General features: G+C 51.5%; 1 protein-coding gene across 1 annotated transcript; it reads left to right on the forward strand.

Moving 5' to 3' along the window:
• The first annotated feature begins 14,869 nt into the window (after positions 1–14,869).
• Positions 14,870–23,123, forward strand: LOC124673411 (pectinesterase-like). The gene is made up of 2 exons (XM_047209495.1): positions 14,870–16,052; positions 22,358–23,123. Exons 1-2 carry the CDS (start codon positions 14,870–14,872, stop codon positions 23,050–23,052), a joined length of 1,878 nt encoding a protein of 625 aa, XP_047065451.1. The 3' UTR covers positions 23,053–23,123.
• Positions 23,124–23,374: the final 251 nt, after the last annotated feature.

A 23,374-nucleotide genomic window follows, 5' to 3' on the forward strand; every position in this document is an offset into this window, starting at 1 on the left:
GAGGCGGAGGCGGAGGCGATTGACAAAATGATCTTCCGTAAGGACCTCGTTTTTCTTTCTTTGTGAATCCGACTTCTTCAGACTTGTGCTTCTGCTCGCGGAAAAAACTGATCGTACTTTTTCGCAGCGAGCCTTGGCTTTGAGTGGACGAAGGATGCCACCCTCAAGAGGACTGAAGCGTATGAAGAAGCGCAGAACTCCATTGATAACCTCTTCGAGGCATGTCGCGGAGTCGCCAAAACGTTGTCCCTGAAGCGAGCCGGAACCGCGGTGATTGACACCATGACAAAACTGATCAAGCAGGTGCCGGAATTCATCAAGGACTGGCAGGAGTCTTCCGCCCGCGGAGTTGCTTCACTTGTGTTGGCAACGTGCAAGGCGCACTTCCCAACCATGAACTTCGCTAACATCGCACGCGGAGCCCCCAAGGGCACCAATATGAGGGTCCTTCTCGCGGAGACCCAAGGGTATGACCGGCTCTTTGTCGGACGAGTTAACCACTCGTTTTGGTACAACAAGCATGATCTTCCCCCAGGATTCTCTAACGCGGAGGATGAAGATGAAGAGGACCTCCCCGAAGATGATTTCGCTGAGGAAGGCTCCGGGTTGAGCGCGGATCATGAGGAAGAAGGCTCCGGCGACGACTCTGGCGATGGCTCCGCCTACATTGCTTCTGATGAGGATCAATCCTCCGAGTAGAACCTGTGAAACAGTCAAACTGATGCATCATTTTGGCCCCGGAGTGGGTTTGTAATATAACTTAAATTTTTAAGTAGCTAGGGACGAAACAACTATGCGTGGGCGGAAAATACTTATCATGCTATCCGTTTAATATTATTTGCATGTTTCGTATATTGAAAGCAAGTGCTGGCTTTATAATTTCCGGCTTGCCCATTTGACCTTCCGCGAGCCGGAAAACCTGTGCCGGAAACGCCCGCCAGCGGCGACGAAGCCCAATGGCGATCCGTCAATAACCGCGGAAACAAGCCCCCAGCCCAAGTGCCGGAAGTCGCTGCCAGGAATCCATGGGTTCGCAGCAGAAAATATTTCCACCAGAAAACTTAAGCTTACGTCCTAAAGGACGATTTTGAAAATCACAACTTTCATACACGCCTAGGCGGAAATATCCAGCTCTGCGGTTTTAGTCGGAAAACATACACGATCTAAAATGAACAAGTAAAGGAGGTAAAAGACTCAAAGAGTGAACCAAAAGCTTTATTTCATTGATCATGTATGACTGTTATAAAGTATGTAATTCTATGCTAAGTGTGGAAAGGACGTAGTTGTGCAATGTTCCAAGGACATTCTGTTTCATCGTAGATGTCATCCGGATCCTCCCTCTTGCGTTTCCGGTGCCAATTAGCAGGTCTATCCTTTAGCTCTCGGAAATCAACAAGGTAGTACGATCCGTTGTGAAGCACTTTGCTAACGACGAAGGGTCCTTCCCATGGAGATTGCAACTTGTGATCTTTCACCTGGCGAAGACGGAGGACCAAGTCTCCGGCCATGAACGAGCAATTCCGGACTCGACGACTATGGTAGCGTCGGAGCTTCTGCTGGTAAATGGTGGAGCGTTGGTCTGCTAAGTTCCGAGCTTCTTCGATCAGGTCCACAGATAGCTGTCTGGCCTCGTCAGCAGTTTCCTCATTATAGGCGGAGACTCGCGGTGAATCGTGGATGATGTCGGAGGGGAGCACCGCTTCGGATCCGTATACCAGGAAGAACGGAGTGAATCCTGTTGACCTGTTGGGGGTAGTTCGTAAACTCCACAGGACGGAGTCTAACTCCTCAGCCCAAGCTCCGGCTGCGCGGCGCATCGGTTCTTCAAGGCGTGGTTTTATTCCGGATAAGAGGAGTCCGTTGGCTCTTTCGACCTGACCATTGGACTGTGGATGAGCCACTGATGCCAGGTCTAGTCGGATCCCAACGTCATGGCAATAATCCTTCAATTCTCCTTGGGCGAAGTTTGTTCCATTATCTGTGATTATGCTGTGTGGGATGCCGCATCTCGTCACGAGGCTGCAGACAAATTTGAGTGCCGTAGCACCATCGGCTTTTCTCACTAGCTTTGCCTCGATCCATTTACTGAATTTATCAATAGCAACCAGGAGGTACTCAAAACCGCCAGGAGATGATTTCTTTAACTTACCAACCATATCAAGCCCCCAGACCGCAAACGGCCAGGTGATAGGGATGGTCTTCAGCTATTGGGCTGGAGCATTTGGTTGAGTAGCGTAGTACTGGCAATCGCGGCAGGTTTTTACCAACTTGTTAGCATCTTTTTTAGCCGTGAGCCAGTAAAATCCAAGACGGAAAGCTTTGGCAACGAGGGACCTGGGGGCGGCATGATGCCCGCAATCCCCTGTGTGGATCTCTCTGAGGATTTCAATGCCATCTTGATTGGAGACGCATTTGAGAAATACCCCAGTTGCACTTCGTTTGTAGAGCTGTCCGTCAACTATTGTATAGGATCTTGCTCGTCTGATGATCTGTCGCGCGAGGACCTCGTCCTCCGGCAACTTCTGATCAATGAGGTAGTCCAGGAAAGGCTGTGTCCAGGCCGGAATGATGACCATCACTTCCTTTGCCGGAGATACTGCCACTTCTGGATTTTCCGGGTTAGCGCCCTTGACTGAGGGTATCCGTAGGTGCTCCAGGAAGATACCAGGCGGAATTGGTTTCCTGCCGGATCCGGGCTTGGATAGCATGTCTGCCGCTGCGTTATCGTCTCGTCTGACGTACTTGACTTTGTATCCGAGGAAACACTTGGCGATCTCGTCAACTTCATCTCTGTAAGCCGCCATGACGGAGTTTCTGGCGTTCCAGGTTCCGGCTACTTGTTGTGCCACCAGGTCGGAATCTCCGCAACATATGATGTGCTTGATCCCAATTTCCTTGGCGATGCGCAGACCGTGTAGTAGAGCCTCATATTCCGCCATGTTGTTTGTAGCTTCTAAGTGAATCTGCAAAACGTACTGCAGTTCTTCTCCGGTAGGGGACTTCAGGGTGACTCCGGCTCCTGAGCCTTGGTGCTGCTTGGATCCGTCGAAGTGCATGACCCATGTTTCTGGTTCCGGCTCCAGATTTGCATCCGGAGCCTCTGTCCAATCTGCGACGAAATCTGCCAAGACTTGGGATTTAACCGCAGTCCTGGGCTTGTAAGCGATGTCGAAGGCGGATAACTCGATGCCCCATTTTGCTGTGCGTCCTGTTGCGTCAGCGTTGTTAAGAATCGTCGACAGCGGAGCCTTGCTCACGACTGTTACTGGGTGCTCTTGGAAGTAATGTCTCAACTTTCGGCTGCCTAGGAACACACCATAGGCCAGCTTTTGAAAGTGAGGGTATCTTTGCTTTGACTCCGTCAGTACCTCGCTAATGTAATAGACTGGTCTTTGGACGTCATATTCGTGACCTTCTTCCTTTCGCTCCACCACGATGAAGAGACTGATGACTCTGTTGGTAGCTGCCAGGTAAAGGAGCATGGGCTCTGACTCTACTGGAGCCGCCAAGATAGGTGGGGAGGTGAGTATTTCGTTCAACCCCTGAAGTGCTGCATCTGCTGTGTCGTCCCAGACGAATTTGTCTGTTTTCTTCAGCAGTTTGTACAAAGATAGCGCCTTCTCGCCAAGACGGCTAACAAACCTACTGATTGCTGCGACACAACCAGTTAGTCATTGCACATCTTTGAGACAAGTTAGCCTTTTGATACACAGGATTGCCTTGATTTTTTCCGGGTTAACCTCAATGCCTCTGTGAGAGACGATGAAGCAAAGGAGTTTTCCGGCTGGAACGCAAAGAATCACTTCAGCGGATTCAACATCATCTTGTACCGACGGAGATTCTCAAAGGTTTCTGTGAGGTCGTTGATCAAGTCGGATCCTTTCCGGGTCATGACCGCGATGTCGTCGACGTAAGCGTGCACGTTCCGGCCAATTTGGTCCTTCAGGCACAGCTGCATCGTACGTTGGTAGGTGGCACCTGCATTTTTCAAACCAAAGGGCATGGTGACATAGCAATGAAGTGCCGAAAGGGGTGATGAACGAAGTCGCCTTTTGGTCGGACTCCTTCATCCGGATCCGATGATACCCGGAATATGCGTCAAGAAAACACGAAGTTCCGCCCCGCCATCGAATCAATGACTTGGTCAATGCGCGGCAAGGGGAACGGATCCTTCGGACAATGCTTATTCAAGCCGGAGTAATCGATGCACATTCTTAGTATTTCAGTGTTCTTTTTGGGTACAAGGACGGGATTTGCGACCCAATCAGTATGGATAACTTCTACTACAAAACCTGCCTCTAGTAACTTTGCTAGTTCCATTCCTATGGCGCGGCGCTTCTTATCTCCAAAGCGTCGCATAGCTTGCTTCACCGGTTTAGCCCCCGGATTTATGTTGAGGTAGTGCTCGGCGAGTTCCCTAGGTACTCCGGACATGTCAGAAGGTTGCCATGCGAAGATATCTATGTTAGCGCGGAGGAACTCGACGAGCGCGTCTTCCTATTTGGGGTCCATGTTGGCTCCGACTGAAACCTGCTTGGAGCTGTCGCCTACAATGAGGTCATGCTTCTTGGTTTCTATCGCGGCCTTGAAGGAGGTCTTCTGTTCGGAGATCTGCTTCTTGGTGGTCTGCATCTCAGTCGGATCCACCGCGGCTCTGTAGCCCTGCAGCTCCTCTCCAGATATCACAGACTCTGCGAAGGCGGCTTCGCCTAATTCGCATTCATGAGCCTTCTTGTAGTCTCCGGATATGGTAATCATACCTTTTGGACCCGGAATCTTGAGCTTGTTGTAGATGTAGCACGCTCTAGCGTGAAAATTGTGGTAGGTGGGCCTACCAAAAATGACATGGTAGGAGCTCTTGAAGGGCACGACCTCAAACGTGATCATCTCTTGGCGGAAGTTATTTGCATCGCCGAAGGCCACGGGAAGTCTGATGCTGCCCAAGGAATTTGCCTTTTTACCCGGAACCACACCATGAAATTCAGTGGTGCTGTGCTTTAGCTGTTCCTTGGTAAGGTTCATCCGCTCCAAAGTTTCCAGGTACATGATGTTCAGGCTGGCTCCACCATCCATGAGGCACTTGGAGAAATCATACCCGTCGATGCGGGGACTTACAACCAAGGCATAGCACTCTTTCGGAATGACGGTAGGATGATCCTTCCTGTCAAACATACACGGAGTTTCCGACCACCTGACATACTGCGGCACAGCGGGAACTGTGGCGTTCAGGATCCGGAGAGCTGATTTGCTTGCACGGACTATTGGAGTTCCAAGGAAAGTGTGGTATGCGCCCGCACTCTTTTTGTCGAAGGGGTTGGGTTTAGCTGCGGATCCGGCTTTGGGATCCGGCGAAGCGTCATCCTCGTCCATCGCCTCGGAACTGTCTTCCTCCTTGTCCTTGTTCTTGCCCTTGCCTCCTTTGCCGCGTGGGCGGTGCTTCCGGGCTCGCTTGTATCCTGCTTCCGGGTCAGCTTTGAGATCATTGACCCACTTGCAGTTGCGATTGGTGTGAGTGGACTTCCCTATAGCCGGATCCAGATGGGCCAGGCAAGGCATGTCTCTGTACTCTTCATAAGTTTGGGGGGCGCGGGTTCCGGCAGCAGTGACCTCATCGCCACGCTGCTGGCCCCTTCCAGCTCCGCCTCCGCGGCCGCGGCCTCTTCCGCCTTCTTGGCCTCCGCGCTGGAAGGCCATGGCGATCAAGTCGGATCCGCCACTTCTCTGGTCATGGGGGGGATTTTTCCGCTTGGTGCCGCCGCTGCTACCGTTATCACGGTTCTTCTTTTGCTGATGCAGGGGAATTGTTGTAGCTGCTAGATCTCCGCCTGCGTCGTCATTGGCGGCAGTATGATCGCTGGCGATGGTGATCATGTCATCCAAAGTCAGTTTGTTTGCATTGACCAAGCAGGTCAGCTTGTGCCGCAGCAGTCCTCCTCTCTGCAAGCCACCAATAAAGGCGTGCATTGCTGTGCGGTTGTCAACGTTCTCGCACTCGTTCCTGGTTTGCAACCATCGGGTGAGGAAGCTCCTCGATGTTTCACCCTTCTTCTGGATACATGCCTGCAAGTCGCTTGTCGTGGCAGGTCTTTTGTAGGTGCCCCTGAAGTGTTTCTCGAAGGCGTTCTTCAGGTCAAACCAGCAAAAGATGGAGTTCTTCTCGAGGTCACTGAGCCAGATCCGGGCTGGACCTACAAGGTACAGCTGAAGCATGCGGCAGGAATATTAGGGGTTCCTCCGGCAAAGGTTACTGCATTATAGTAATCCTCGATCCAGGTATCCGGCCTTTCCATGCCATCATAATTCTTCAGGTTTCCGGGTAGCTTGAGGTTCATCCTTGGCTTTGGTTCCTCTCGAATCATCCTGCCAAAGCACTTTGGGCCAATGTAATCAGATCTGTACTCGTTGAGGCGTTCTCGGGCATCGCGTGGGCCGCCATCCGGGGTTTTTGAGCGGGAACGAGATCTCCGGCCACCGCCTCCGCCACTTGGTGGTGGTGAAGGGGACCTGCGAGGGGGCCTGTGGGATTTTTTGCTTCCGCCCTCAGATTCCCGGTGGTCTTCCCGTGGCTCGCTCCGGCTTCGGTGGCTACCTTCACCTTGGTGATAGTTTCCTTCGTCGTTCCGGCTTCGGCGGGGCTACGGCTCACGTTCAGCATTCCGGCTCCTCCTGGGCTCAGAATCGCGATCGTTGTTCCGGCTCCTTCTGGGCTCTGGTTCACGATCGTTGTTCTGGGTCCGACGTGGTTCCGGCGTACGCTCCCTGTTTCTCGGCGGCGGCATGTCGCGGATGTTGATTCCACCGGGCCCATGGGGTCTGGTGTTTCCGGCTGGACTGCGGCGGCGAGGAGGCGGGGGACGCGGGTACCCGTTGGGCGGAGGTGACGGGTTCCGGTACTTGTTCCTACCAGTGTACATTGCATCCTTTCCCTTCTTCGGGTCTGACGGAGGCGTCTTTGATGGCACGGGGATTGGATTCGGGTGCTCCCTTGTTTTTCTTCTGCGCTCCGTGGATCCGGTGCGCGATTCATCATCAGGGTGGCGATTGACGCGGGCGTCCTTTTGCGCGGTAGATACACAATGATCCGGATTGGATTCCAACTTGCGCGAAGTATCCGCCTTACTCTGTTGCTGCATCGCTGAAGCAACGAGCTTCCGGACGTAGTTGATGTCAATCTCCTCGTCCTTCTTTGTCAGGAGCTCAGCAGCCTTCTTCATGTTGTCCTTTGGAGTTGCGAGCGGCTGCTGTTCTGTGGGGGTTGCCAAGGTAATCATGCGGGGAGGGATGGCTTCTCGCCTGATTCTATCTTCCTCCTCCTGAACAAACTTCACCTTGTCCTCCCAGTGCTTTCTGAGTTCCTTGAGCTTTGCAAGAGATTCATCGACCTCGCGGTCCTTCTTCTGAAAGTGGACCACAAAGTTGGCAGCCTCTGTCCTCTCATCCAGCATCGCAGCAGCGGTGTTGGCAAACTTCTTGGCAGTAGCCAGCATCTCCTTCCTTGTGGCTTCTAAAGCCTCCAGATCTGCGGCATTGTCAAGGGTTATCGGCTTGTTGAGGACATCAGACTGTGCGACTAAATCCATGCGTGCTTGCTCAACCATCTCTTCTGGGGACAAGACTTCCTTGCGCAGGCATTCCCGTGATAACGGAGATGCTGCGTTGGATGGTCCTGGGTCGGAGGTGGAGTCTTCGTCTTCCGTTTCCTGCCGATCCAGCGGTGCCACGGTTACAAGAACCTGCATAGGCTGGGTGGAATCGACGTCGGGTTGCTCACCGCCTCCGAGTTCTTCTATCTTGCGGTTGAACTCTTCCGTGTCCATAGAGGAGGAATCATCGGAAGTTGGGCTCAGGTTGCCCAGGATCGATTCTTCACCCGGAGCGTCGTTTTCTCCGACAGCCTCCTGCTGATCCGGAGTGACGGCGTTTTCCGGTGCCTCAACCTGCACGGGGCCAGCTCCGACTTCTTGAGGGGCGGCTCCGGTGGTATGGGCTATGAAGTGCACGAAGTGACACTTTTGCTTCTCTAACACCTGGGAGACCCAGGCGGATCTGCATTGGTCTTCCACCGTTATTTCCTGCTCAGGGGCGGATTGGGTGGGCTTTGATTTTTCCAGATCTAAGGCGGAATCTTCCTTAGGAAGTTCCTGCAACTCAGATCGGATCTTCGCGACTGCGTCCTGCTCAGCGGCGGTCGCGTCAGCGTTACTTACTAGTGTGTTCCCGTCGGAATCGACGGTTTCGCCGATGAAGATGTGGATGCCGCCGATTGGGACGATGGAGAGCTTGACAGGGTTAGTCTTAGCCGGAATCCAGCACTCGTCCGGAGGGACGATCGGAAGATTTCCGGCGTAAAGAACACGCCCCACCGCGATCGTGTCGTCGTAGCTTCCCATGGCGGAACCCTCCCGGTTCCGGCCTCCAGACGCCGCTGGCCCCACGGTGGGCGCCAACTGTCGTTGCCTATTCGACGGTACCTCGGAGGAGGGATCCTCACGAGGGGGAGAAGAAGTAGGGGCCATAGGGCGGAGTGCACTCGGGACGGTGGTACGCGATTTACCCAGCTTCGGAACACCTGCACGATGACGGGGCCTACCGCCGCTTGTCCGGAATTATCCGGGCGCTTTCGCGTTGTTACAATGAGTTGTGGTTGTGCCTCTAGGGCTCCCGGGATCCGGCATATAAAGGCGCACGGATCTAGGGTTTACATGGAGAGTCCTAGCCGGATTACAGATTGCCTAACTACGGTACAATGTCTTGCCGTGTACGTCAAGGATCCGCCTTCCATATACGTCGTACTGGATCCGGGTTCCTCATGGGCCTCCACGGATCAGGGTTCCTCCAAAGGTTGATTCGGATCCGGCTATCGATCCTGGGCCGGACTTCATCCTTCATGATCAACAGCAACTGGGCCGCCCGATGGGCCACATGCCACATCACCGTCTATGGGCCACCCGGGCTTGCCGGATCCAGGCACTGTCGATGGTACACCCATGAAGTATACCCACAACAGGAAGCGTCGCCGCCGCCACTGCCTGACCATCACCCTCGCCGTCATGTCCAACCCGTCTGGCTCATCGAGCCAAGGTGAAGGTACGCCATCCATCTCTCTCTCTCACACACAGTCAACAGACACAATCTTCAATTCTTTGTTCATAGGTAAAGTTCTACCCGACTAGATCTACAGCTAGACGATCCTAGCCAATCTAACACCACCTCCTTCGCCGCCTCCGCCCACGTACACGTGGGCACCACCGGCATTTGCTCTGCCGCCTCCACATCCACCACCTGTCGCACCGGCATTTGCTCCGCCAGTTCCCGACTGGCCATGGGTTGTCCCGGGGGCTCGTCAACCTGACCTAGGTCTCTTTATATGCTAGAGTTAGGGTTTTAGCAGGCCATGGCTTTTTTATATGTTCATGTTTTTTCGCACTATGTAAATTGTTTTATCAATAATAAAATGGGAAAATAAATGCGTTGGGCATGCAAACTGTCAGCAAATCCCTTTCAATTGATTTCGTGACCGTGGGCCTATATAAATGGACGAAATGCGTCGGACCGCTGAAGATGCTCTGGCCAACCAGAGGTGAAATCACTCCAACTATTATCTTGATCCTGGTGTATGTGCATTTGGGACCCTGTTCCACGTGGACGTTTTGACATTTGTGCTATGAAATTACAGTATGACCCTGTTTCAGTGATCCAGTCTTTGCACATACGCACGCTCGTGAGTCGTGAGTGGTGACAAGTTGCGCATACTCCTGAGATGCTCATATCAGTACCATTAATGTAGTAACAGCCGTTGCTGTTCATTTGCAGTCTTGCAGCACAGCTCTGTCAATCAGTAAACGCGGGTAGCTCGAGCTTGTGGAAAGCTCTAGTCAGTTCATGAATGCAGATGAAAATTCAAAAATAAATCATGCCAAATCTCAAGTAGTAGTAAATCATGTCAGATGGTCCTGAACTCTTGATCACCCTGCAATCATAGGCTCTTCATAGCTCTAGCAGTGCACCGAAAAATTAGTCAGCTTCTCTGGGACGGAGATTTGGTGCACATGAGCTCCAGTGATCTCTTTTAAGAAAAGTAATCAAAAATCATATTTTTAAGTTTTAGAAAAATCTGAAAATAAATCATGATGGAGTCAGTATTATATCCCACAAACATGTAAATTTTCAACTGAAAATAATGTGTATTTTGGGCTGCACAAAAATAACAAATATGTGGATCTGAGTATAGTGATTCAAATCTCCAAAAAAAAATCAGAATTTGTCATTTTTATGTAGCTCAGAAAACAAAACATTTGTAATTGAGATTTTATACGTCAGTGGAATACATCATTGGCTACTTTTATAATTTTGCTACATAATTTTTTGAAATATATAAATATAATTTTCGAATTTTTTAATACAGTGAGATCACTGGTGCCCATGATCCAAAAGAACTTTTCGGCTTCTCTGTTACAAATGTGAGGCAGACCAAATGCACGGGCGATTTACACAAAAATAACCCAAAAGTGGAAGAAAAGCACAGACTAACCCTCCGGCGAAACTATTTCACCAATCTAACCCTTTTGTGTGGCGCCCCTCCCAGGGGCGCCACACATGCCCATGTGGCTCCCCTCCCGCCGGCGCCACCGACCCAGCCCGACGTGGCTCCATCGACGCCGAGCCGGTGCGCCCATCCGGACGTGGCAGCATGTGTGGCGCCCTCCCAACGGCGCCACACATGCACTTGTAATCCCCCAAAACATACTCGTAAGACAATTCCTCCGGGACTTAGCCGTTTTGCGAGGCTCGATGTGTGGCGCCGATGCCACGGGCGCCACACTAGCATGTGTGGCGCCGATGCCACGGGCGCCACACATAGAGGCTCGCGAAAACGGCTAAGGACTTATCGTCCGAAGCCCCCGGATGTTTTCGACCCAATAGTTCATATAGGTTGGCATGTGTGGCGCCGATGCCGTGGGCGCCACACTAGCACTTGTGGCGCCGGAGTGGAGGGCGCCACACACCGACTTTTGTTAAAAACCTGAAAAATCCTACCAAACTCCAACAGCTTACGAGTACAACATTGGACACAACAAGTAGCAATTTCATGACATACACATATAACACTTCATAGGTCACATTGTAGCACGTAGATTCAAACAACAAGTAGCATTGCTGCACCATGGTTCGAAATGACATAGGGTTCACAAATCGATACTTATGAATATAGAGTTCACAACAACACGTAGCACATCCTAGTTGCGTCCTCGACGTGCCGTCCTCGTGGGCTGCTTCCGGACGGCCATCCTCTTCGTCCGCTGCCTTGGCTGCTCCCGCTCGCTCGCTCCCGCCGCTGCCGCTCCCGCCGCCGCTCCCGCTCGCCGCTCCCGCTCCTCCTCCTCCTCCTCCTCGTCCTCCTCCTCTCGAAGAGAACGGCTCGTCGTTCCTCATCCTCGACATAGCTGATCTCCGCGGCGGCCCGTCATCGGTGACAACCTTCTTTCCTCGGTTGACATAATCTTCCGGAGTGTACCGGTTTGGAGCCTTGCCCCTTGGCTTCAACCGGTAAGCCGACCGTTGCTTGGAGGTACGCTTCGGAAGTACGCCTTGACTCGGAATTAGGTCGTCCTCGGGAGGAATCCGCACAAACATGAACACATGAGATTACAAAAGTTGAAATTAGTAAGAACATGTTTCGCAGCAACAAAATAGTCCATACATGTTCTTCGAAGAGGAGGATGTAGGGATTTCGCCTTCGCGGCAACCTAGCAAGTTCGCTAACCGCCGCATCTTTCGTGCAGGTGTTCAGCGTCATGGAACTCACGGTTACAAAGCCACCAGCACATAATTGCGTACATTCAAAGTTGCTGATCATACCTTAACGAAATTCCGCAACGGTCCGACGAGCTTTTCATCCGTGTGGCTCGCTCCCACACAACCTCGCACTCCTCACCGTTTTCTCGGATCTCCTCCCGCCGTGACAAACATAGCATACACAATTTAAGCGAGCACATGGCAATCTAGATGATGTACTAGTTAGTGAGAGAATCCATTACCACGAAGTTCAGCTCGGAAGCAATAGAAGTCGATCTCCCTCTCGCGAGCAAAAGTGTCGTGGCCGGCTTTGCCCAACCTCATCGAACTCGGATGGGGTCGTCCAAGATCTCTTCACGATACGCGCGCTTCACTAACTCGATACGCGTGTTCCGATGGAACCACTCGAGGTAGTTGTTGAAAGCGGTGAAGTCGTGAGGCACAATCTCGCTCAGTGGCCAGCATTCCGTGCCGCTTCCAAGCGATGTTGGAACGCTCGTGATGTGGCCGCTATGATGGACTCGGCCAATTTGTGATCTTCCTCTCGCCGCTGCCTATCAAGCCCGCAAGAATCAACAAGTTAGTTTGTACCTCTTCTATCAAGAATCTTCCATCGCATGATTCCGAAGTTTACCCGTGAAGCGCCTTGTCCGTGTCTTGCCACGTTGGTGGGCACTCCCGATACAGCCCAAACCGTCTCATCACTCTTTGCGGCTGGTGGTGTTCAACAAGCCACATGCATATGAGTGGGCAGCGCATACGCCGTAACCGCGCCTCCTCCGTGCACTTGGGGTTTAGGTCGGCCATCGCCGCGCCAATACGGTAGTAGGTACCATATGGCTCCCATTCCACCCGCAGAGATACAATTATTTAGTAGATGCCGAGAGAATCAATCAAAACTAGGATTGCAACTCCGCAGTGATCGGTTACCCGCTCGGCGGTAAGAGTGTCCAACTCCGCAGCTGTACTGCCCGTACATGACCATTGGATCGCTCGTCATCTCCGAGACATTGTCCCAAAGGTATGCCCAAGTGGGCTCCCGATCGGAAAGTGAGGGAAATGAGGCCATGGCGTCTCGTTGAGTACCCCGGGACGCCCAACCGATAGGCGGTCCCAGCCTCCATACGGAAAGTAGGAGCATGCATCCACCAATACCGCCGCTCCCAGCCTTGCTCCCGGCCCCGCGACAAGTCTTGCTCCCGGCCCCGCGACAAGCTTCGTCCAACCGCGTACATAATATATTTGGTTACTACTTTGTGTAGCGCACTACTATAGGAAAATAGTACATAGAACAAATCATCACCCGCCGGTAGAGGTAGGCAAGTGCCGCTGTTCCCCAACTCCACCGGGCGTCCAACACCGTAAGCGCCTTCAGCCAACACCAATGGGCCAGCTTACCCCCACCGTCGGAAAGAGAGTCCCGGAAATCATGTACCATAAGTACACGCGGGCGTACGTCCTCCGAGTGTCCTCGTCGGCCTCTATGGGGCATTCCCGCAAAGTTAGTTCTCGATCCAAGTGAAAGACGCGCCGGCGGGAACTCTCTCCTTTGGATTTTCTCGCGGCGGAGGAGCCCCGCCAATAAGCCCCACCATCCGCCGGCGCCACCCATCGAAGCTGTGTTCATACACAGTGGCTCGCCCCGAATAGGTAGTGCAAGGATCATGGAAACATCCTGCAGAGTAGGGGCCATCTCGCCGGCCCTCAAGTGGAAGGTGTGAGTCTCCGGCCTCCACCGGTCGACAAGGGCGGTGAGTGCCGAGGGGTTCATGTGTGGCCCCCACGGCTTACAAGGGATATGAACGGCATAAGACCGGTAGGCCGGATGAACTCCGTGTACCTCTCGTCATAAGGTATATCCGGTGTGCCATGGTAACGAATCTTCAAAGGGTGAAGATCCGTTCCCCTCTCCGTCATATGAACAGCCCGGTGCTCCCCGTCGTACTCTTCATCCAGAAGCCACACCATCCTACATGTATGAGCAACACATACAACATATTATGAGCCATTCATACCAAATATGAGCAACACATACATGAGAATATATCCAAATAAGCCATCACACATACATTCCTAACAAATATGAGTTATTCCATCAAGAATACATGAGAATATATCTAACTTTCGAATCACATATACATCACACATACATGAGAGTTCATATCCAAATACATCACACATATGAATTTCGTAAGACATACCATTCCTAGGCACATAATAGACATATGTAAGACAATAGAATGCATTTGCTAAGCTCCAATTTTGCCTTTCACCACATACATACATAAGGATTTCAACACATACATGTAAAATTTCATTCAACACATCTAGGGTTCCTATATATCTAGGGTTCCTACATATCTAGGGTTCCTACATATCTAGGGTTCCTACACATACACATTCAACACATACATAGCCATTTCAAATCTAGTTTCCATGTCTAGGGTTCATGTGTAAATCTAGCAAGATCTATGAAATTAGTGGATGAATGTGAGGGATTCGAAGGGGATTACCTTGAGGAATGGATGGGGAAGAGATTGGCCGGTCGGATCCGATGAATTTGTGGCCGATTTGTTGGGGGAGAGAGAGAGGAGGAGGAGGAACCGCCGGCCGCCTTGGGGGAGAGAGGAGAGAGGAGAAGAAACGAGAGAAGAAGATGGTCGGGCCGGGGGCGGGCGCGGGCGCCACACTTAAGTGGATGTGTGGCGCCCGTGGCATCGGCGCCACACATGCTAGTGTGGCGCCCGTGGCATCGGCGCCACACATCGAGCCTCGCAAAACGGCTAAGTCCCAGAGGAATTGTCTTACAGTATGTTTTGGGGGATTACAAGTGCATGTGTGGCGCCGTTGGGAGGGGCGCCACACATGCCGCCACGTCGGATGGGCGCACCGGCTCGGCGTCGATGGAGCCACGTCGGGCCGGGTCGGTGGCGCCGGCGGAGGGGAGCCACATGGGCATGTGTGGCGCCCGGGAGGGCGCCACACAAAAGGGTTAGATTGGTGAAATAGTTTCGCCGGAGGGTCAGTCTGTGCTTTTCTTCCACTTTTGGGTTATTTTTGTGTAAATCGCCAAATGCACGAGCATCCCGTGCCGTGCATGACAGGACAGCTGAATACGAGCTTCAGTCTGGATAAAATTCGATCAGCATCTATAAAAGTCAGTCAGGCTCCTCCAATCCTCTCACTCGCACCGACGCGCACCGGCCAGTGTCCCTGTCACGTCCGGCCGGCCCCGCTCACTCCCCCCACAGTGATCCCGCACTCCCACCACAGAATGCCACCTCCGACGACTGCAAGAATCCAGCGACCGGACGCGGCCAAGCTCCTCCTCCTGCTGCTGCTTCTCGCATTCCTCTTGGCCCAAAATGCATTCGCCGCCGCCGCCGACGAGGACTCCGAGCACGCGGCGGCCGTGGACCGGCATTGCGCCGGGATGCTGCACCGCGACGTGTGCGTCTCCACGCTGTCCTCCATCCCGGACCTGGCGCAGAAGCCGCTGGGGGACGTGATCTCGGAGGTGGTGGGGCGCGCGGCGTCGGCGGTGCGCGCCGCCGCGTCCAACAGCACGTCCTACCTCTCCCGCCCCTCGCGGCTGCGCACGCGCGACCGGCTCGCGCTGGCCGACTGCGTGGAGCTGTTCGGGCACACGCTGGACCAGCTCACCACGGCGGCGGCCGAGCTCTCGGCGAGCAACCGCTCCGCGGAGGAGTCTGTCGCCGGCGTGCAGACGGTGCTGTCGGCGGCCATGACGAACCAGTACACCTGCCTGGACGGGTTCGCGGGCCCGTCGGCCGAGGAGGACGGCCGCGTCCGGCCCTACATCCAGGGCCGCATCTACCACGTCGCGCACCTCGTGTCCAACTCGCTCGCCCTGCTCCGCCGCCTCCCTCAGCGCCGGCGAGGCCGCGAGGCGTTCGAGGAGTATGGCCCCGTGCGGCGCGGCGGGTTCCCGTCGTGGGTGTCGTCCGGGGACCGGAGGCGGCTGCAGGGGGGCGTCCAGGCGGCGCCGGACCTGGTGGTGGCCAAGGACGGGAGCGGCAACTTCACGACGGTGGGGGAGGCGGTGGCGGCGGCGCCGAACAACAGCGCGACGCGGTACGTGATCCACGTCAAGGCCGGAGGGTACTTCGAGAACGTGGAGGTGGGGAGCGAGAAGACCAACATCATGCTCGTCGGCGACGGCATGTGGCGGACCGTCATCAAGGCCAGCCGCAACGTCGTCGACAACTACACCACCTTCCGCTCCGCCACCCTCGGTACGTCGTCAACTCGAATGCTTGTTACCTAGCTCGCACGTGCTGCTCTGGTAGCTCCACACTTCATCACTTGCCACTCCAGTGGTAGACAGAGTCGAGTTACTGCTCACCACGAGCCGCTGTCGCCTGTCGGCACGCCGATGCCGACGCCGGCATGGCCACCCACCGGAATAGTGACGCGCTGCCGACGTAATGCGCGCGCGCGCCTAGCTTGGTCGTTTGCGTGAGATCCGAGCTCGTGAGCGAGCGTCCGTGGTACATTTTGTCACGAGTGTCATCGTGGTCACTGATCAGGTTACAAAGGGGGAACACGGCCTGCTTCTTTTACTCTTCTTGGATTGGAAGGTACCGTACTAGGTGCAGCAACTGGACCACCTGTGACTAGTTACAGACAAATACGTAGATTACATGATTGAGATTATCGGACTGATGCATTTGGTGCCTACCATTCAGAAAAGAAAAAAATCGGTGCCATTCGGACTGCATTATTATTGTGCTAGTTCACCACGAGCTCGATCACACGTGAAAGTCTTGATCCGCGACTAGAAATGTCAACCCTTTTGCTAGCTCTAGGTTGATCGAGAATTAAGTTACTTGCAGGTCAATTTAAAACCGCGTTGTGATTTGTGGGCATGACAAGTACATGTGAGTGTGCAATTGCATATGTTTCTCCCGGTCGAATTGCCGTGTCCAACATAGTCAGTCGGCCTTCATAGAGCTTACGGTTAGGAGTATGTTTCTATTTCTGAAACAATCTTCTTTAGTGCAAACTTGATCCTGCCAGTACCGTTATCGGTCCTGCTACCGTGTTAGAGCACACGGTCGTTGATTCTCGGCATTTGCAGTTATGCAGCCCGGGGACGGGGATTAGGTAAGGTATGGTGGGTGAGCCATGAACGTGAGCGGCAGAATTGGTAATGGAAATCTGAGCAAGCTCTGCCGGTGTGTGGCCGCAACACCGCAGGACGAGATCTGGGAGGGCAGCAGAACCCGATTCTATGATCTGACCGCATTCAACAGCCACTACAAAACTGTACAACCAATTGTAGCACGATGGAGTGCTTTTTTGGGGGCGCTTCGATCTCCTTTTCCATTCCTCATCTTCTGATCTGGTCCCCGTCGATCGGAGTGGGGGCTGTATTGGCCCCAAACTCATGTGTTTTTGTAGGCACCGACAGGTAGATTCGGTTGTGAAATGGTTAGCACCCGATCCAGTGGAGTACAACAGCTAGCCGTGAGCATGCCTCAAACTGGTTTCGTGTAAGAGCATATGCACGCCTCTAAGAACAAAAAACACTCCCTCCATTCTGTAATTGCTATCGCATATTTAGATCTATTCGTATTTTTTCCAACTGGGCCTCAACTCTCTTTCCATTACCCAAATTGACCAACAAACAGTGGCAGCAATAAGCAACGTACAGAACCTCCCCACAGGGCCAAAAAGCATGAAACCAAGTTACATACACACTGCCAGCCAAACAGAAACAAGGAATCAACTTGGTTCCAAAAATAGAGCCAATAACATGCACCCCAGATAACCTTAGCAGAGGAACAAGAAAGGAATAAGATACATCTAAATTTGGACAAGAGTTATAGAACAGAGGGGGAATGATGTATTGTTCAAGCTGAGCAATCCAGTTAGGTTCCGTGATGCTGCAAGCCAAGGTACAAGAGCAAGCGGACACTGCCACACTGGTCGTATCGACTGATGTAGAAAGAAGCGTGCCGGTCTCCGTGGATGGGCATCGCACTTATCTGGGCAGTTGAAGGCTGAAAAGCTCAGTCTGACCATGACCATTGATGAGCTTGAGGCAATTGCGGAGGTTCGACCGCTAACCGTGCAAGAGATTGAATTAAAAAGTCAATCCAATGCACGACTGGCTGGTCTTCTACGCGAGGAAGAGCTCAAATGGTACCAAAGATCAAAAGTCCAATTCCTATTGGAAGGAGATTCGAATACGAGATACTTCCATAGTGTCGCTAATGGCGGACATAGGAAGAAACTCATTCATTCTCCGGAACGAGAAGAGGGGCTGATCGAGGGGCATGACCGAGATAAAGTCTTATATTACTAATTATTACAAAGGCCTGTTTGGGGATCCCGTGGAGAGTACCCTATCACCTGGATGAGACCAGAATTGAGGATATTCCCCGGTGTCCGCGGAGGAAAATGCATTTCTTACCGCTCCTTATTCCGAGGAGGAAGTAAAGAAAGCGAGTTTTCCGGATGGAGCACAATAAAGCACCGAGGACCCGATGGATTTCCAGCTGAGTTCTTTCGGAGCTTCGGGAGATAATCAAAGGGGACTTGTTGGAGCTTTTTGCGGCTTTGTCGGCCGGCCAGTTGGAGCTTTTCCGGATTAATTTTGGAGAAATCGTTTTGTTACCCAAAGTGAATGAAGCGAACGAATTCAACAATACGGACCCATTTGTCTCCTTAATGTTTGTTTTAAAATTTTCACAAAAGCCGCGACCATTCGTCTTAATTCGGTGGCCGATCATGTGGTACGTCCTACTCAAACCGCGTTCATGCAAGGTAGATACATACTCGATGGAGTAGTCACCTTACATGAAACGAGCTTCATGAGTTACATCATAAGAAGATGAATGGCGTTATCCTAAAAATCGACTTCGAAAAGGCCTATGATAAAGTGAAGTGGTCTTTCCTTCAACGGACTCTCGGGATGAAAGGTTTTTCGATGAGTGGCGTCGGCTAATTTATAACTTTGTCTTCGGTGGAAGTGTTGCCATCAAAGTCAATGATGACGTTGGCGGATACTTTCAGACGAAAAAAGGTTTAAGGCAAGGCGATCCGTTATCACCTATGTTATTTAACATAGTTGCGGATATGCTAGCTATTATTATTGAGCGTGCGAAGTCTGAAGGGCAAATTGAAGGAGTAGTGCCCCATCTAGTTGATGGCGGGCTTTCTATCCTGCAATACGCCGATGATACGATTACGTTTATGGAACATGACTTAGAGAAAGCAAGAAACCCGAAGTTAATCCTTTCGGCGTTCGAGCAACTATCCGGGTTGAAAATCAATTTCCATAAGAGTGAATTGTTTTGTTTTGGTGAAGCCCACGACGATGCCAACCTATATGCTCGAGATGTTCGGCTGTGGTTTAGGGCAGTTTCAATTAACTATTTGGGTATTCCGATTCACTTCAGGAGACTCACATTAGGCCGAATGGAAACATGTCGAGGAAAGACTTCAAAAGCGTCTAAGTAGGCTGGAAAGGCAAATTACTATCATCTGGGAGGAAGATTGGTTCTCATAAACTCGGTACTAACTAATATGGTACTGTATATGATTTCCTTCTTCCAGATTCCTAAAGGGGTCTTGCATCGATTAGACTATTTTCGATCAAGATTCTTTTGGCAAGGTGATAGTGAGAAAAAGAAATACCGGCTTACAAAATGGAGTGTGGTTTGTCGTCCGAAGGAACTAGGAGGGCTCGGGATTCATGACCTTGAGGTCAAGAACAGAGCTCTGCTAGGGAAGTGGCTCTCAAAGCCGCTCACCGAGGACGGTGTACGGCAAACAATCTTAAGGAGGAAGTATGTCGGTTCAAAAGCGATATCCCAAGTGTTTTGGAAACACGGGGATTCTCACTTTTGGGCGAGGCCTTATGGCGACAAAGAAATACTTCTTCCCTCATGGTTGCTTCTCCATTAGGGATGGATCGGAGATACGTTTACGGGAGGATAAGTGGTTGGGTAACACCACGCTCAGAGAACAATATCCGGCACTATATAACATTGTGCGTTACAAAGAGGATACCCTTGCAAAGGTAATGGGTTCTAACCCACCTCGGGTGACGTTCGGACGAGACCTTATTGGGGCCCGACTTGTATCCCGGAATGCATTACTCCGGCGTTTGGAGAATGTACACTTGACGCAAGGGTCGGATGAGTTTCGGTGGAATCTTACTGAGAATCACAGATTCTCGGTTAACTCCATGTATAGTGCTTTGATCCAACCGAGTTGAGCCGGTCGTCAATAATAAAATGATCCGGAAAATGAAGATACCACTAAAAACAAAGGTTTTCGCATGGTATCTTCGGAAAGGGGTCATTCTTACTAAAGACAACCTTGCTAGGCGCAATCGGCAAGGAAATAAGAAATGTGTGTATTGTCATCACGGTGAGACAATAAATCATCTCTTCTTTCATTGTCGGTTTGCTAGATCTATATGGTCAATCATCCAAATAGGGTCTACCTTATACCCACCACGTAGTGTCGCCAATATTTTTGGCAATTGGCTTCTTGGGGTGGATCATAGGTTTAAAATACTCATTAGGGTGGCAGCGATTGCGGTTATTTGGTCGTTGTGGCTATGTAGAAATGACAAGGTTTTTAACAATGTAAATTCTTCTATTTTGCGGGTTATCTACCGGTGCACGGCTTTACTCCGTTCATGGTCGTCTCTTCGGCGTTTGGAGCACGAGAGACCTATTTACGGAGGTGTACGTACGGTTGGAAACTACGGCGAAGGATTATATTATCCAACATGGGTGGCGAGCATAGCCTCCGAATTGGGCCATCTTAATCTTAGGATTTGTTGCTGCTCTTTATCGTGCTTTGTATCGTGCTTTGTTTTAGTTGTATCTTTATGGCTGTGTGCATCTCGGTTATGCAGAGGCCGGGTGTAATACTTAAACTTAAGTAATAAAATGCCCTTTATCGAAAAAATGGCCTATCCGGCCTCGTCCAGCACGCACGCGCGTTCTTTTGGGGTTTGTCTGGTTGCTCCATCACATGGAAGCACGCGTTTTGGAACAGGAAAGTGGGCGACAATGCATGGGCGCGCGTACAATGAGCATCGCTAGCTTGCTACATTTGCTAGGACGATATTCTTGCTTGCTAGCTATACACAGGGCAGCAGCCTTAATGGCTCCGTCGCCGAATGTAGCAGCACGCGATCGATGTGGTTGGCACGGCACTGTCGTCGTCCATGGTGTCGGTATGGAGACAATGCACATCCACTCACTTGACCGGTACCCTCACATGCACATGTACCTCGCATTCATTCATGGCAACCACGCCAGCTACGTACCGCACCTTGTATCGATCATACGCAGATGACAACATTGTACCAGTAGAAACAATCTAGACTTCATTAAGCTTTCATGCTTTAGTCGGTGGACCAATGCCAAACACTACTAAACTCAGTCGTGGCTAACATCTTTTTCAAGACGGCCCTAACCGTTTCCGTTACTGCATAACGAAAATACAAAGTCTTACACATACACACACACGAAGAAAGGGTCGAGCACCCACTATGGGGCAAAAACCTATTGCCCTAAGGTTAAGCTACAAAAGTTCCAAATATTATTACAGTTTAACAAGACGAAAGAACCAACATCAAACAAAATAAGCTATTGTTATCCAACGCAAAGATCACGGTCCTTAGATCATCAACGTTAGAGGTCTAGCATCTCGAGAAGCCATTGTCAGATGCATAGCTTAGTTAATCAGCCTGTAAGCCCCAATTCTTAGCCTCCCTTAGCCAGCACATAGTGAAGACTACCACCACAGGGGATTTGATAAGCACATGATTTTCAAATGTTTTCTTACAACTTTAGCTAGGAGCCTCTTTTCCTTCTGCCAAGCTCCCAAAAACAACGTTCCACTTGTTTCTGATGAGCAACACACCGCAACAGTTGGCAAAGAAAAAATGATCACCAAGATAAGCATACAGGCTAATCTCTGCCAAAGACTTCTTGGACAAGAACTAGTTCCCAGCCAAGCTCCTAATGCCCCCACAAACGACTACCACCACTCCATAGGGAAAGAACAAATGATTAGCTGTCTTAATTTTGTCACAAAACAAACATTAGGAGACCACAACCATGTCTTCCTTTCATGTTATCTCTTGTTAACACAGCATCTTGATTTTTTCTTTTTTATGAAGACACAGCATCTTGATGAAGTTGCCAAAGAAAAAATTGGTTTTCAAAGGCAATGTGGATTTCCAAATCCCTTTATTGTGTGCACCTTTCTATATTACTCTCCAACATTATCTGATAAACTGATCTGTAGAAAACATTTTATTTGCAGTAAGATACCATGCACCAGCATCATTAGATCTATGCATCTGTGCAATGTTATCTTTAATATTATCCCACTGATTTAGAACATCAGGTGGCACGCGCCTCTGGATAGGTTAGTGTTAAAATTCACTTGTAACGCATGAGCAAAAGTCACATTAAGTCACACTAGTGCTAAGGACTCCCATACTTATCAAAGAGACCATTCTGTGGCTGGCATCTGTTATGACATGACACTTATCAATTTGCAGCGGTGGTCGGCGCGGGCTTCCTGGCGCGGGACCTGACGGTGGAGAACGCGGCCGGGCCAAGCAAGCACCAGGCGGTGGCGCTCCGCGTGAACGCCGACCTCTCCGCCTTCTACCGGTGCAGCTTTGTGGGGTATCAGGACACACTCTACGCGCACTCGCTCCGCCAGTTCTACCGCGACTGCGACGTCTACGGCACCGTCGACTTCATCTTCGGCGATGCCGCTGTCGTGCTCCAGAACTGCAACCTCTACGCGCGCCGCCCGGACCCAGGCCAGAAGAACGCCTTCACCGCGCAGGGCCGCGAGGACCCCAACCAGAACACCGGCATCTCCATCCAGGGCTGCAAAGTCGCCGCCGCCGCTGACCTCGTCCCCGTGCAGGCCAACTTCTCCTCCTACCTTGGCCGGCCATGGAAGCAGTACTCCCGGACGGTGTTCATGCAGTCCAAGATAGAGAGCCTGATACACCCCAGGGGTTGGCTCGAGTGGAACGGCACCTTCGCGCTCGACACTCTCTACTATGCAGAGTACATAAACCGAGGGCCTGGCGCCGACACGTCAGCGAGGGTCACGTGGCCGGGGTACCGCGTGCTCACCAGCGTCGCCGATGCCAGCAATTTCACCGTGCAGACATTCGTCCAGGGCGACCTGTGGCTCAACTCCAGCTCCTTCCCCTACTCGCTGGGTCTCAGATAGGGATTTTTTGTTCCTAGTTCACACGTAATGTAATTGGTCCGTCTGGAATAAAGGTGGTTCATGTACCTCAAGGTTCTTTGCCCAGAAATTGTGCATCAGGTTTGGCCTCTCAGAGATAACATCTACAGTGGCCAAAGGACAGAGCTCTTATTGTGGTCATCTGGATCGACTCTACTGCACACCTAAAAAAACTGCTAATGCAAATGTTCAAAATATGGTAATGTAAACTGGTAGGGCTGGTTTCTTTACAACAGGACAAACATTGATCATGTGCGCAGTCTTATGGAGAAATAACAACGGAATGGACAGGGGCAAACAGGAA

The sequence above is a fragment of the Lolium rigidum genome, chromosome 7 (genome assembly GCF_022539505.1).
Source record: "Lolium rigidum isolate FL_2022 chromosome 7, APGP_CSIRO_Lrig_0.1, whole genome shotgun sequence".
NCBI classification, from domain to species: Eukaryota; Viridiplantae; Streptophyta; class Magnoliopsida; order Poales; family Poaceae; genus Lolium; species Lolium rigidum.